The 14,157-nt window shown below is 38.9% G+C and overlaps 2 protein-coding genes across 18 annotated transcripts in view; one reads left to right on the plus strand and one right to left on the minus strand.

Annotated features, from left to right (window-relative positions):
* PARPBP (PARP1 binding protein) overlaps positions 1–4,366 on the plus strand; it is a 53,891-nt gene extending 49,525 nt beyond the window's left edge. For 16 of the 17 annotated variants that reach the window (XM_055118315.1, XM_004602773.2, XM_055118320.1 and 13 more), the window contains 2 exons: positions 3,014–3,149; positions 4,029–4,366. In XM_055118315.1, coding sequence (XP_054974290.1) covers positions 3,014–3,149; positions 4,029–4,366 — 474 coding nt within the window. Of the gene's footprint in view, positions 1–2,871; positions 2,875–3,013; positions 3,150–4,028 lie in introns of all 17 variants that reach the window. The other variant, XM_055118314.1, reaches the window with a different exon arrangement.
* A 133-nt stretch (positions 4,367–4,499) lies between these two features.
* On the minus strand, positions 4,500–5,875 carry PMCH (pro-melanin concentrating hormone). The gene is made up of 3 exons (XM_004602774.2): positions 5,580–5,875; positions 5,063–5,261; positions 4,500–4,767 (listed from the first exon to the last, which is right to left on the minus strand). Exons 1-3 carry the CDS (start codon positions 5,826–5,828, stop codon positions 4,718–4,720), a joined length of 498 nt encoding a protein of 165 aa, XP_004602831.1. The 5' UTR covers positions 5,829–5,875; the 3' UTR covers positions 4,500–4,717.
* Positions 5,876–14,157: the final 8,282 nt, after the last annotated feature.

Raw genomic sequence — 14,157 nt, forward strand, 5'->3', positions numbered from 1 at the left:
TATCTGTGGCGTATTCGATATGCCAAAAACAGTAACAAGTCTCACACCTGGAGACATTTCTGGTGCCCACTCGAGCAAATCGATGAGCAACAGAATGACAGTGACAGTGACAGTGATAACTAGTTGATCTTTTGGATATTCCATCATCACTATAGAGCTACCTGGCCTTATCTTACATTTTACTATGTTTATAAAGACTATGTCTTGGTCAGTAAAGGTGGTTAGCTACTTTTCTTTCACATCTGGACCCATTTCAAGTACGCATTGCTGGATCTCCAAGAAGAGTAAAATAGAGTCGTAAGGTGGTTTGTGCCCTGTGCTCTTTTGTGATTGTATTTTCATAGAAAAAGAAAGATTTTTGTTTACCCAGATGCTAATAACTTACAGATATAGCATAGCTTTCTAAACATTTTCTTTTTCATTTATGTTGAATATAAGGTTTGGAAAATATCAGATATTCATATTATTTTATTTATTTTTGTTTCATATTAAATAATACGATTATTGTAGTTTTATTTAGGGTATTTTTTGGGTGGTGTAACTAAAGAATTTGCAGGGGAGGCTAAAGTGTGCCAGGCCACCTGGAGTTCCATTACTATTCAAATGCTATGGGAGGAATCCTAACCAGCTCAGTTCCCAGTATCTACTTGTCTTCCTGGGCTGACTATACTCTTTATAGGTACTTGATTTCAAATTCTCTGAGTGGCAACTGGTGAAACGAAAGACATATTGTATAAAAGGAGACAGTAGCAACTTTTAGTAGTAGTTTTTCAAATGGCTATGAAATATTTGGTGGCTGCTACAAATAATGATATCATGTATTGTTATGTAAAGTTTGTTTATTAACAAAATTAACTTGACTAATTTTGTCTGTTGCTTTGATTCTCTATAAAGATTAGTTGAATTCAGAAAGGGCTAACTAAACGTTTTTTTGAGATATTTTATTTATTTATTTATTTATTTATTTATTGAATCACCATGAGATAGTTACAAGCTTTCATGTTTGGGTTACAATCTCACAATGATCAAACACCCATCCCTCCACCAGTGCACATTCCCCACCACCAATATCCCGGGTATACCCCCTCTTTCCCACCCTCCCCCTGCCTCCGTGGCAGATAATATTCCCCATACTCTCTCTCTACTTTTGGGCATCATGGCTCGCAACACAGACACTGAGAGGTCATCATGTTTGGTCCATTATCCACTTTCGGCACATATCTCCCATCCCGACTGATTCCTCCAGCCATCATTTTCTTAGTGATCCCTTCTCTTTTCCATCTGGCTACTCCCCTCCGCTCCTGAAGCAGTCTCCCAGCTATGGGGCAATCCTCTTGGTGAGAGGGCTAACTAAACTTCCAGGGTCAAAGAAATAATCCAGGGGATGAGGGAATTGCATTCTTGCATGTGGCTGACAAAGGTTTGATCCCCAGTGCTGAGCACCACCTGGGATGATCCCTGAGCTCAGAGTCAGGAGTAAGCCCTGTGCACCACTAGCTGTAGCATCCCCCAAATGAATAAAACCTACAAATACATACGTGGCCTGTGGAGAAAAGTGTTTGGGCCGTACACAGCAGTGCTCAGGGCTTGTTCCTGGGATCCATGTGGTGCTGGAGTTTGAACCTAGGTCAGTCTTCGATTCTAGTCCCTTACTTGGCATCTTTTTATTTGGTGGTAAGAATTAACTCAATAAAGTAATCATATTGTTTAATACAGATAACTGTTTTCCAAACCTCATGTTCAATACAAATGAACTTCACTTTATAGTTTTCTCCTAAGTATGATATTTGAAAATGCATGTAAGAGTATATTCTGAATTTTTTCCCATTTAAGTTCAGTTGGTCAAATAAAATCTTCCTGGTATTGTTATATTTGAATCTCCTCTCATTTTAAAAAATATATTCAAATGTGCACTGGGAAGGGATGGGTGTTTGAGCATTGTATAACTGAAACATAAGCCTGAAAGCTTTGTAACTTTCCACATGGTAATTCAATAAAATAAATTAATTAAAATTAAAGTTAATATATATATATATTCAAGTTGTTAATCAGGAAATAATGTTTTCTACTCACATTTTGCTTTTTCTTTCAACTTGCTTTAGTTTTCTATTAGTTTTACTTTTACCCTCTCTCTTTTTTAGTGTTTTTCTCTTTCTTAATTTGTAAATGCCATGTTTTTATTCCTAAATAAATATATTATATAATTCTTAGAATTCGCATGTTTTTATGATTTTATATTATTATTAAACTTATACTAAAATCACTTTATAAAGAAGCTCTGATGCAGGCTGTGTAATGAAAGTCTTATGAAGAGTCTAAAATGTAATTTTTTTAAACAGCTACAAAATACATAACAATATATATGTATAAAGCTGATATTATTAAAAAGAATAAAAATGCAAAAAGCAGCAGTAGATGAGTTTGTAAACTTTGTGTGGGGGGTACTGTAGCACTGTAGCACGGTCATCCCGTTGCTCATCGATTTGCTCGAGCGGGCACCAGTAACGTCTCCATTGAGAGACTTCTTGTTACTGTTTTTGGCATATTGAATACTCCATGGGTAGCTTGCCAGGTTCTGCCATGGGGGCAGGTTACTCTCGGTAGTTTGCCGGGCTCTCTGAGAGGGATGGAGGAATCAAACCTGGGCTGACTACGTGCAAGGCAAACGCCCTACCCGCTGTGCTATTGCTCCAGTTCAACCGGTTTTAAACTGGTTGTAAACTTTAAGGGGTTAAAAGTTCCCTACGAATTATTGAAAAGCCGTACCCAGTGATGCTCAGGACTCATTCCTGACTGTTCAGGGACCACTCCTGGCAGTGAGTGAGGGACTGACCATATGTACTGCCAGATATTTGTCAGTGGGATGCAAAGCAAGTACCTTAACTTCTATCTCTTTGGCCCAGAATGATTGAATTTTTGTGGGAAATTCGATAGATTGATTTCACAGTGTTTTTCTATCTGGATGGAAATATAAATAAGAATAATGGATTGCGTATCTTTTTTCTGTTACCAGATGAGACAAACCTTAATTAGATCTCAGTTTGCTTGTACTTACAAAGATGACTACATGATAAACAAGAATAAACAAAATAATGTTGATTCCGCATCAGAGCCTTCGAATGTTCTTCACATGAAAAATGACCTTTCTGGTAATTGACCTTATTTGAGCAATTAATTATTATTTAATTTTAGTCTTCTGCAAGTTGGTCTTATGTTGAGTAAAATGAGAACTTTTTTAACAAAATATGAAATATAGTATGTAAAAATCTATATATATTTATTTATTTATTTTTTTTTGCTTTTTTGGGTCACACCCAGCGATGCACAGGGGTTATTCCTGGCTCTGCACTCAGGAATTACCCCTGGCAGTGCTCAGGGGACCATATGGGAGCTGGGAATCGAACTCGGGTCGGCCCCGCATGCAAGGCAAATGCCCTACCCGCTGTGCTATCACTCCAGCCCCAAATTTATATTTTTATATTAAAGAAAGTACTTAAACTTAAGTTTGGGCTAAAACAGTTTGATTATTTTTTCCATTTATTATAATTACTGTATTTTTTCTTTTGTCTTTTAGGTAACATGGCTATAATAGTGTTAATGTTTGTAGTTTTGTTGTACAAAACTGCATTTTGTTGCATCTTCACCACATTCACCATCACCCAACTGTAGAAAGGACAGTTTGATTTAACTAAATGCATTTTAAAAATAGTTTCTAGCATTTAGTACTGGCAAATGCTAGAAATTTCAGGCATGTAAACAAAGCAAATATTGCTTGTAGGAATGAGAGGTGATATGGTAAAATTAAAAGTAACATATGGGAACACATATGAGGTACACAGTAATGTGTAAGCAATACGTTCTAAAGTAGAATTATGTCTGCATTTGTTCATTGTGTAACAGAATTATTTATTGCATATCATAAGTTCTTAATATTCCTGAGGCCTCTTTGAAGTTTATTGTAAACTTCTTATGTATAATGATAACTAAACATTATATAATTTCTTTCCTCTTTTCATCTTGCATAACAGAGAGTGTCAGTTCCTCTGTTGGAAGACCCACAATTGGATCAAACTCTGGAAATGTCCATCTGGACAGAAGTAAAAATGAAAAAGCAAGAAGACCAAGTAGTCAGACAGGAAATAAAAGCTCAAAAAGGAAACAGGTGGACTTGGATGATGAAAATATTCTGTGTGATAACGGAAATGAACCACCTCAACATAAAAATGTTAAGCTCCCTAAGACTTCAAAAAATTTGCAGAATAAATTGGATGGCAAACTAACCAAAATTGCAAGAAGCAGCAAGAGTACCAGCAAGAACAAATTGCTTGCTGGCCAGACGAAGTTAACTCAGTTTTTCAGACTGTGAATTTGTCTTGTGTATGCTTTAGATTTATATCTAAAATCATTCACCAAAGGCTTGCCCTTAGTTTTTAAGATATCAGTATGTAAATTATGGTATTTTATTATTTTCGTTTGAAGCATATAGAAGACTATAGATATGTTTAAAAAATACTAGGAAGTCATAATTATGCAGAATATTCACAGTTTAATGCACAAATAAAATCTTTCATTTATTAAGAGAAGACATATCTTAAAACTTTCTTTGTCATCAGACATTTAAAATAACCCAAGTCACAGTAACATTAAGGGCTTTTCTTCTAACAGACACCTAAACGATTTTGTTTTCTTCTGACAAGATGATGTGGACCAACAGGTATCAGACTTGCCAACAGGGACGATAGACTCTTCCCAGCATACACCTGAGCACTGCAGGGGGGAAAAACATCATGTTACTTAAACTAGTCTCATCACATAGAATTTATTCTAAAAGAATACATCTTATATTCTAACAAAGAAGGTAATTTATTCTAGTAAATGTGACTAATTCTAAGTAGATCAACATTGCAATGAATATTTAAATGTTTCTAATCCTATGTGTTTTGCTGAGGTCATTTAATATTAAATCTAAATGAAGCATAGTCTTATTTTATCCCAATACAGTTAAATTCAGAGTTATATTTTGGATATTAAGAGAGAAGTAAATTTTAAGAAGGCCACTCACTGTCAAAATCTCTCCTTCCTATCGGAAATTTAGCTGAGTTTTCTTCATCTCCGATTTCTCTCTTTTCTTGTGTTGATTCAATGTTCTGAACTCCATTCTCAGCTGGAAAAGCTACAGATCCTTTTAGTGCAAGATAAGGTTTTATAGCCATATTCAGTGGTAGACCATGATTTAAGAAATTGTGCTTGGCAGCTGCATTCTGTAAAAAAAAGGTTGATCCGTGGTTTAGTGATCTTACAAGAAGTGGAAGTATAACACAATTGTATAGTGACTGTATTGATCAACTTAAAGATGTAGACTCTTTAGAAATACTTAGGCAAAAGTTTTACCTTTGGATAAAAAGTATTGTCCCAGATGGAACAACCTGGCATTTGTGAAATGTCATCAGTTGCCCTTGTGACTATTGCACATACTCTATTTGCAAAGCCAAAGCACCAACTAACTTTCAAAGGATTAATAAAAATAATGCAGATTTCTAATGAAATAAGGTAAAAGTCACAGTCACATTGCCACTTACCTTTGAATTTTTGTTTTCCTCATCATTCATGAAACTGGTCTCGTCAGTTTTATATTGTTCCAGAGAAGGAGCAACCACAGATTTTTCTGCATTATCTTCCTTCTGAAAGGCTTTCCCCAGCCTGAATGTATTAAATACCATGTCGTCTTCTAAATTTCTTATGGGCTTGGATGCTGAAAATAAAATGCCATGAGAAAGCAGAGAAAAAGTTAGTATTAATACATAGGAGGAGAGATTCATTTTTGCCATTCTTGGTTTGATGTTTGCATCCAGGCAAACAGACTGTCTTGAATGAAAGTTTCTCAGTCAGCCTGCTTTATAAATGATACCCACCTTTATATATTTTCCAGCTTGAATACAAAGCACTTCAAATATACATTCATCACTTTAGAAATGACTCATCGGAGACTAAGCCTTCGTACAGCTGTTAATACCCACATTGTTTTGGGTTTAGTGTCATCTTGTTTATTTTGAAAGTGAATTTTCTCGGAATCTGATTAAGATCCTTGATAGAAGCTTTCTGAAGAGTAGAAACTCTTGAAATATGGGTTGTTATTAAGTAAGACCACAGGACACCAGGCTCTCCATGTTCTTACTGTTCCCTCTGCTCTATTTTTCTGATTAAGTTATTAAAACTCATGTTACTTCATTCAAGGATGTCAAGGATAAAAGTTGTATTTACTTTTAATCCTGATTAAATTGGAATAATCTTCAAAGGAAGTTTCATAATCTCTGATGATTAAAGTATTCATGCCTGTCAATATAAACAAAGTCATTAGCACTAAAATTGACATGTCTGGTGGGTTTTTTCTGCAAAAGGATATTACTGCTACTGATGAATTTGGAAATTAATGGGTAAGACATATGAAGACAATACTTATATACTCATCACAAATATTAATTTTGGATGGTGAATTTGTTGTCTGACTTCAGTGGGGTGAGGGGTGGACCATTCTTGGTTGTGCTGGGGGTACTTCTGGCTCTGCTCAGGGGCCACTCCAGGTGGTGTGTGTGTGGGGGGATCAGATGTGGTGCTGGGATCAAGCTGGGGTCAGCCACATGCAGAGTAAGCACCTAAATCATTGTGCCATATCTCTAGTTCTATTGTCTTATTTTCAACTGAACATTTCAGTTAATTTCTGATTTTGACTCCACCAGGTAAGCATATACATTCTTCAATATTTGCCTTCTGGTACATAGTGCGTGCATTTTTCTAGAGTATGGTCCTGGGCATTGAGTTGCTGTTACTATGTGTGTGCTCAGCTTTACTAATGCCAAAATATCTGTAGATGGCATAGTTATATCCATTGCTGTGTGTCCTAACCACAGCTTTCTGTTTTATTGTGCTTTGGATTTGCATTTCTCTAATTACCAGAGGTTGAATGAATGTCTTTCCATGTTTACGAGCCATTTATCTATTCTTTTCTGCGGAATATCCTTTTAAGAATTCTTCGTTCATTTTCCTAGCTGATTATCTTTTTTTTTTCTATTTCATTGTCTTTTTTTTTTCCCTATTAATACACTGGGATGGGGGAATGGGCATTTTGGAAATGCCTATACCTGATAATTGTGCTGCTGAGTTGGGGTGAAGGGGATATCAAGACAAACTTTACAGCACCAGTATTGCAAACTATAATGCCGCAATGGAAAGAGAGAGTTAGATAGAGAGAAACATGAAAAATGCCTGCCATAGAGGCAGGCTGCAGGGAGGGTGGTGGGAGAGAAACTGGGTCATTGGTGGTGGGAAATGTACACTGTGAACGAGGTGACGGGGCATTGTATGACTGAACCCCAATCATGAACAACTTTGTAACTGTGTATCTCATATTGATTTAATAAAAAAATAAAGGGAACTATTCTATTTAAAAAAAAAAAGACTATACCTGGATTGCTGGGACCTGGGGTTGGACCAGGGCCTTGAACATGTTATGCATGTGTGTGTTTTATATGTGGGTCACAGCCCCTTGGCTTTTCATGTTAACCTCTCAGTGATCTCTTTGGGTGAACTGAGTTGTTTCATTTTAATGTTTTTTTCCTCTTTTATATAAAATAATTTTATGTTGCTTAAAAATCTTGCCCAGGGCTGGAGCGATAGTACAGTGGGTAGGGCATTGTCCTTGCTGCCTGCCGAACCTGGTTCATTCCCCTGCATCCCCTCTCATTCCCCAAGCACCGCTAGGAGTAATTCCTGAGTGCAGAGGCAGGAGAAACCCCTGAGCAACACTGGGTATGACCCAAAAAGCCAAAAAAAAAAAACTTGCCCAATCCTGAGTTTTAAACATAACTCTATTCTTTGGAAATGTTTAAAGTTTTGACTTTCACGCTTAAATTCTTAATTCGTCTGAATTTTGTGTAAGACTTTCCAAATATATTGATGCATCTCTTGATTAATGTGTTAATCTGCAATGCTTTTCTGCAGTATGTTAGATTTCTTTATTGGTGACGCCTCTTTCTAAACTACATTCCATTGTTTATCTGTCACTGTATCATTGTCATCCTGTTTTTCATCAATGTCCTCCAGTGGGCACCAGTAACGTCTCCATTCGTCCCTGCCCTGAGATTTTAGCAGCCTCTCCTTACTCCTCTTTCCCAACGATTGGAGGTTCTTTTCAAGTTCAGGGGAATGAGACTGTTATTGTTACTGTATTTGGCATATCGAATATGTCATAATTATTTTCACATTAAAATAATTTCTGATATGTAGCAGCTCAAGTTTTCCAGCCTGCTACTCCTATAAGTTTTTCTTACACAGTCATTCCCTTGTCTGTCTTTCTTTCTTTCTTTCTTTCTTTCTTTCTTTCTTTCTTTCTTTCTTTCTTTCTTTCTTTCTTTCTTTCTTTCTTTCTTTCTTTCTTTCTTTCTTTCTTTCTTTCTTTCTTTCTCTTTCTTCCTCCCTTCCTCCCTCCCTCCCTCCCTCTCTTCCTTCCTTCCTTCCTTCCTTCCTTCCTTCCTTCCTTCCTTCCTTCCTTCCTTCCTTCCTTCCTTCCTTCCTTCCTTCCTTCCTTCCTTCCTCCCTCCCTCCCTCCCTCCCTCCCTCCCTCCCTCCCTCTCTCTCTCTCTCTCTCTCTCTCTTTCTTTCTTTCTTTCTTTCTTTCTTTCTTTCTTCCTTCCTTCCTTCCTTTCTTTCTTTCTTTCTTTCTTTCTTTCTTTCTTTCTTTCTTTCTTTCTTTCTTTCTTTCTTTCTTTCTTTCTCTCTTTCTTTCTCTCTTTCTTTTCTTATTGAATCATCATGAGATACAGCTACAAAAATTTCATGTCTGCATTTCAGTCATACAATGACCAACCACCCATCCCACCATCAATGTCCCCAGTACCCTCCCCACCATCCTACCCTTCCCCCTTCCTCTATGGCAGACAGCCACCCACCCTGCTCTTTTTTGTGTTGTGGCTTCACACTCTTGGAATTCTAAAATTTTAGATAATTAGTGTCTGGAGAAATCTTTGCAGTGAGCTGCTCCATTCTGAGATTCTTTTGTGTGTCTCTGGATCATGGCCATCAATGTGCTTAAATAGCAGCCAGAGGCAGTTTGTGGCTGTGACCTCCAGGGTTCCATAGGGACGAGGAGATGAGAAGGACGGGTTCATCCCCTACCCCTTGAGGCCTGGAGTTTGCTGTCACTGAACCCGCCTACTTGCACTTCTCATTGGATTTCGGAAGTTGGCATTCTCAGGGCAGGTGGAGAGATGACCTGTTCCCGTCTTCCCTCGCTATTCTTATCTACTTCTTTCTCTTATAAATCTTAAAATTAACTTGTCAAATTCTATTAGGAAACAGTAAGCTATTGAGGGCTGGAGCAATAGCACAGCGGGTAGGGTGTTCGCCTTGCACGCGGCCGACTCGACTTCCATTCCCAGCATCCCATATGGTCCTCCGAGCACTGCCAGAAGTAATTCCTGAGTGAATGAGCCAGGAGTAACCCCGGTGCATTGCTCGATGTGACCCAAAAAAGAAAAAAAAAAAAAAAAGAAAGAAACCAGTAAGCTATTGAGAAAAGTTACATATTTTCTGTAGATTAATTTTGGGGAGAATTTGACATCTTTAAGATGATTTATTTTCTTATTTACAAACCAAGTACTTTTCTCTGTTTAGATATTTAATAATACTTTTTTAAAAACAAAGGTCTTAGATTTATCTTTTGTTGAAAAAATAACTAACTTAGTGATCCCCTCTCTTTTCCAGCTGCCTTCTCACCCAGCCATAGCCTCTCGGTATCTATATTGCAAAACCTCATGCCCTGAGAGAGAGAGAGAGAGAGAGAGAGAGAGAGAGAGAGAGAGAGAGAGAGAGAGAGAGAGAGAGAGAGAGAAAAGAGAGAGAGAGAGAAGAGAGAGAGAGAGAGAGAGAGAGAATGGGGGAAATTGTCTGCCATGGAGGCAGGAGGAGGGTTGGAAAGGGGGGTATACTGGGGACATTGGTGGTGGAGAATGTGCACTGGTGGAGGGATGGGTGTTTGATCATTGTATAAAAGTCAAACATGAAAGTTTTGTAACTATCTCATGGCGATTCAATAAAAAAAAGTGATAATTATTTTAAATTTAACAATCAACTCATTTTTTTTGTTGTTATTATGAATGGTATCTTTAAAAACGAATGGTAGGGGCCGGAGCGATAGCACAGCGGGTAGGATGTTTGCCTTGCACGTGGCCGACCCGGGTTCGATCCCCGGCATCCCATATGGTCCCCCAAGCACCGCCAGGAGTAATTCCTGAGTGCAAAGCCAGGAGTAACCCCTGAGCATTGCTGGGTGTGACCCCCCCCCCAAAAAAGAATGGTAGCTGTGGTTACAATGCTATTTGCGTTTGTGGTGGTGATGTGCACAGCTGCTGTTCCTCACCACCACCGAAAGTGCCCCTGACTCCACCACCGTCCTGGTATCTCTTTTAATCCTTCTCTCCCACCTCCTCCACATCACTTGCCCCAGCTTGATGGCTTCGGTCTATTCATGTTTACTTAATATACACTTCTTGGTGATAGTCTAAGAATTGTACTATGTTAAAATGAAAAACTTGTTCTTTCAAAGGTGCTATTCAATGAAAAGATAAGCTACAGATTTCAAGAAAGTAGTTGCAAAATACGTATTCCATAATGACTTGGCATTCAAAGTTCACAAAAGAATTTTTTAAACTCAGTAAGAAAATAGCTTAGACAAGCTACTAGTGACGTATTTGATATGCCAAAAACAGTAATGATAGGTCTCATTCCCCTGACCCTGAAAGAGCCTCCAGTCATCTGGAAGGATGAGTAAGGAGACGCTGCTAAAATTTCAGGGCTGAGTATAATAGAGACATTATTGGTGCCCGCTCGAGTAAATCAACGAACAATGGGATGACAGTGACAGAAGAAGATAGCTAAATGAAAATATGGGCAAAGATCTGAGGAGATGCTTCGCCACAAATGATATAAAGATGACAAAGGAACTTAGGAAGAAATGCTCAACATGGGCCAGAGCGACTGGACAGCGGGGAAAGGGCTTGAACTTGCTCAACGCCGATCCGGGTTTGATCCAGGATAATTTAAAATAATTATCACTTTTTTTTATTGAATCGCCATGAGATAGTTACAAAGCATGGAATCCTGCGCTTTGCCAGACCGGTCCACAATGGCTTTTGTCTGTATTAAAAATGCAAGTGGGATCTTTTTAAAATTAACTTTCTAATGTTACTGCAGGTTCATACATAGGTTCTGTGTGGTGCTTTTCTTTATCAGTCACTTTTTACACTCTTAAATTCTAATAGCTTACAAATATTATTTATTTGGGAATTATCATGAAAGCAATTGGTGTGAATAATAATTTTAAAAAGCACCATTTTTGTTTGTGTGTTTCTGCATGCACTCAGACTGAAGCATCTCTGTAAAAGCTGGATATGTAGGTAACAGACATCTTGCAGTACTACTGATTTTACAGATAATCTAATGTTTCAAAACCATGAACATGAAGTTCTAGGTTTTTCATACACTCTTTAACCTGCTGATCATTTTTATCTATTTCTGGCTACTCGTTTTAAATTTCGTTTTATTTTTCAAAATTTTAGAATTTTAAAATTTTATTTTATAAGTTAGTTCACAGAATTTGATTACATTTAATATTCAAACACCAACCCCACCACCATTATACCTTCCCACCACCAGATTCAGGATGTTTCCATCCCAAGCCCCAAGCCCTGTCCCAACACATATATTTTGTACTGTCTGTTATGAAGAACTGCTGAACATGCTTACAAAAATGTTTTCATATAGGAAACAGTGTGAAAAATTTTTCCATTTTGGTAGGAGCCATTAAGACATTCTATAGGATGTCACTAACATGTTGTTAAAGTTTGGGTGATGTGAGCTTTGGTCTATATAACTGAGAATGTGTATATATGCATATATATATATATATATATATATATATATCTCCCTCTATGTTTTGTTGCCTACTATCTGAACCCCATCAACTATGATGTGGTAATTATGGAGAATGTGCAGGGAGTGTCTTACGATGTGTCAGGCATATGTTCACTCATATGTGAGGCTCGCCCAAGTGTGTGAGGAGCGGCCTTGAGCATGGCAGTGATTGGTTTGTGGAGGTTTTCAGCTGTCGGAGCTGGGTTCCTTGGGGCGGGGAGGGCTCTCACCCGCCCTCCTCTGGTGTGCCCAGGGTGAAACAGCCTGGCACAGAGTTCAGTGGCATGGCTATAGGGGCCTCATGTATGCTCCCTTCCAGGAGAAGTAGCCGTGGGATCTGAATGGTGGCCGGTGATGAGATTATCTGGTGTCGGCAGGAGGTGGTTTATGGGCATGACCCCTGGGTCGCTGGAAACTGGGGGAAGTGGACAGAAGATCTCTGCTCCTGATCCCGTTGAGCCCAAAGTCCAAGGTCACAAAGTTCTTCATTATCTGGGCTTTGTAGGACTTCACTCATGTGTGAGGCTCGGCTAGAGCGCATGGGGAGTGGTCTTGAGTGGGCAGCGGTTGGGTTGTGGAGGTTTTCAGCTGCCAGAGCTGGGTCACTTGGGATGGGGAGAGCTCTCACCCGGCCCCCTCTGGATTGCCCCATGTGAAACAGCCTGGTGCAGAGTCTGGTGGCATAGCTATGGCGGCCCTCAAAATTTTATTAAAGCACCATGATTTTAAAAATTATTCATAGTTGAATCTTAGACACACAACTTTCCTCCACTAGTGTTCTCAGGTTCCCTCATAATCTCCCCCTACCCCCTTCCCAGCCTGCCCTCTTGACAGGCGCCTTTCTAAGTTTGGTTGTTAAAGTGTGGGTCTTTTGATTTCAATGTTGTTGACTGTGCAGTTTGGATATTTGGCTCTGTCATTCCGTCACAGCACCTTTGTATCTTAATCCCTTGATATGGCCCCCATTGCTTCTCCTCTGTCTCTTCTCTCTCTCCCCTCCACTCTTTCCTTCTTCTCCCTATGTTCTAGGGCCAAGGTTGTTGGGGGCATTCCCCCTTTTAAAACACTGCCTTCCCATATCCAATTATTCTAAATACCACATGTAAGTGATATAATTTTGTGTTAATCCTTCTTCTGGCTTACTTTTTTAAAAAAATTCTTTTATTATTACTTTTTTTTTTTTTTGCTTTTTGGGTCACACCCAGCGATGCTCAGGGGTTACTCCTGGCTTTGCACTCAGGAATTACTCCTGGCGGTGCTGGGGGGACCATATGGGATGCCGGGGATCGAACCCAGGTCGGCCGCGTGCAAGGCAAACGCCCTACCCGCTGTGCTATCGCTCCGGCCCCTTATTATTACTTTTTTAATTGAATCACCATGAGAATAGTTACAAAGCTTTCAGGTTTAAGTCTCAGTCATACAATGATCCAACACCCATCCCTTCACCAGTGCACATGTTCCACCACCAAGAACCCCTCCCCCATTCCACCCCGCACCCTGCCTGTGTGGCAGATGATTTTCACTTTACTCTCTCTTTACTTTGATTACATTCCATTTTTAATAGAAAACCCAATATTATTATTTGGAATTTTTCCCCAACAATCAGACCTGTCGGAAAAGCATCATTAGATCGTTTGTTTTCTATTGCTGATAATGAAGAGCATATGATGTTTCACGGCCGCAACAGTGGCATATGATGTTGCACAGCCGCGCAGTTTTGGAATTCTGGTATTTTAGTAATTAAGTCCAGAGTTATTTCTGCCAGCAACCACTGTTTTCCGAGATTGATTTGTGTACGTCTGGTCTGGTTTACTTATTTTAACATGATGCCTTTCAGCCCATCCATGTTGCTGCAAATTGCATAATTTTATCATTCCTTACAGCAGTGTAATATTTCATTGTGTATATATACAACGTCTTCCTGATCAACTCATCTGTCATTGGATATCTAGGTTGATTCCAAATCTTAGTTATTGTACTGGGTGTTGCGGTGAATAATGATATGTATACATTCTTTCAAATGAATGTTTTACTGTCCTGAATGTAGAACTCGAAAGTGGAATTACTGGGTCATGTGGGAGCTCAATTCTGAGTTTACAGAGTACCCTCCATGCTGTTTTCCATAGCGGTTGACCAGACAGTATTCCCCTTCTTCACCACATCCCTGCCAACAGATTGTTCCCAGTACTT

Source organism: Sorex araneus, chromosome 10, assembly GCF_027595985.1.
Source record: "Sorex araneus isolate mSorAra2 chromosome 10, mSorAra2.pri, whole genome shotgun sequence".
Lineage (NCBI taxonomy): Eukaryota > Metazoa > Chordata > Mammalia > Eulipotyphla > Soricidae > Sorex > Sorex araneus.

What these genes read in the sequence shown, in the direction of transcription:
- PMCH (XM_004602774.2), bottom strand. Translation starts at nt 5,828, where the DNA reads ATGGCAAAAATGAATCTCTCCTCCTATGTATTAATACTAACTTTTTCT. An exon ending in AGGAAAACAAAAATTCAAAG is followed by an intron (nt 5,262 to 5,579) that starts GTAAGTGGCAAT and finishes TTTTTTTTACAG; the next exon opens with AATGCAGCTGCCAAGCACAA. An exon ending in AGGAAGGAGAGATTTTGACA is followed by an intron (nt 4,768 to 5,062) that starts GTGAGTGGCCTT and finishes TCCCCCCTGCAG; the next exon opens with TGCTCAGGTGTATGCTGGGA.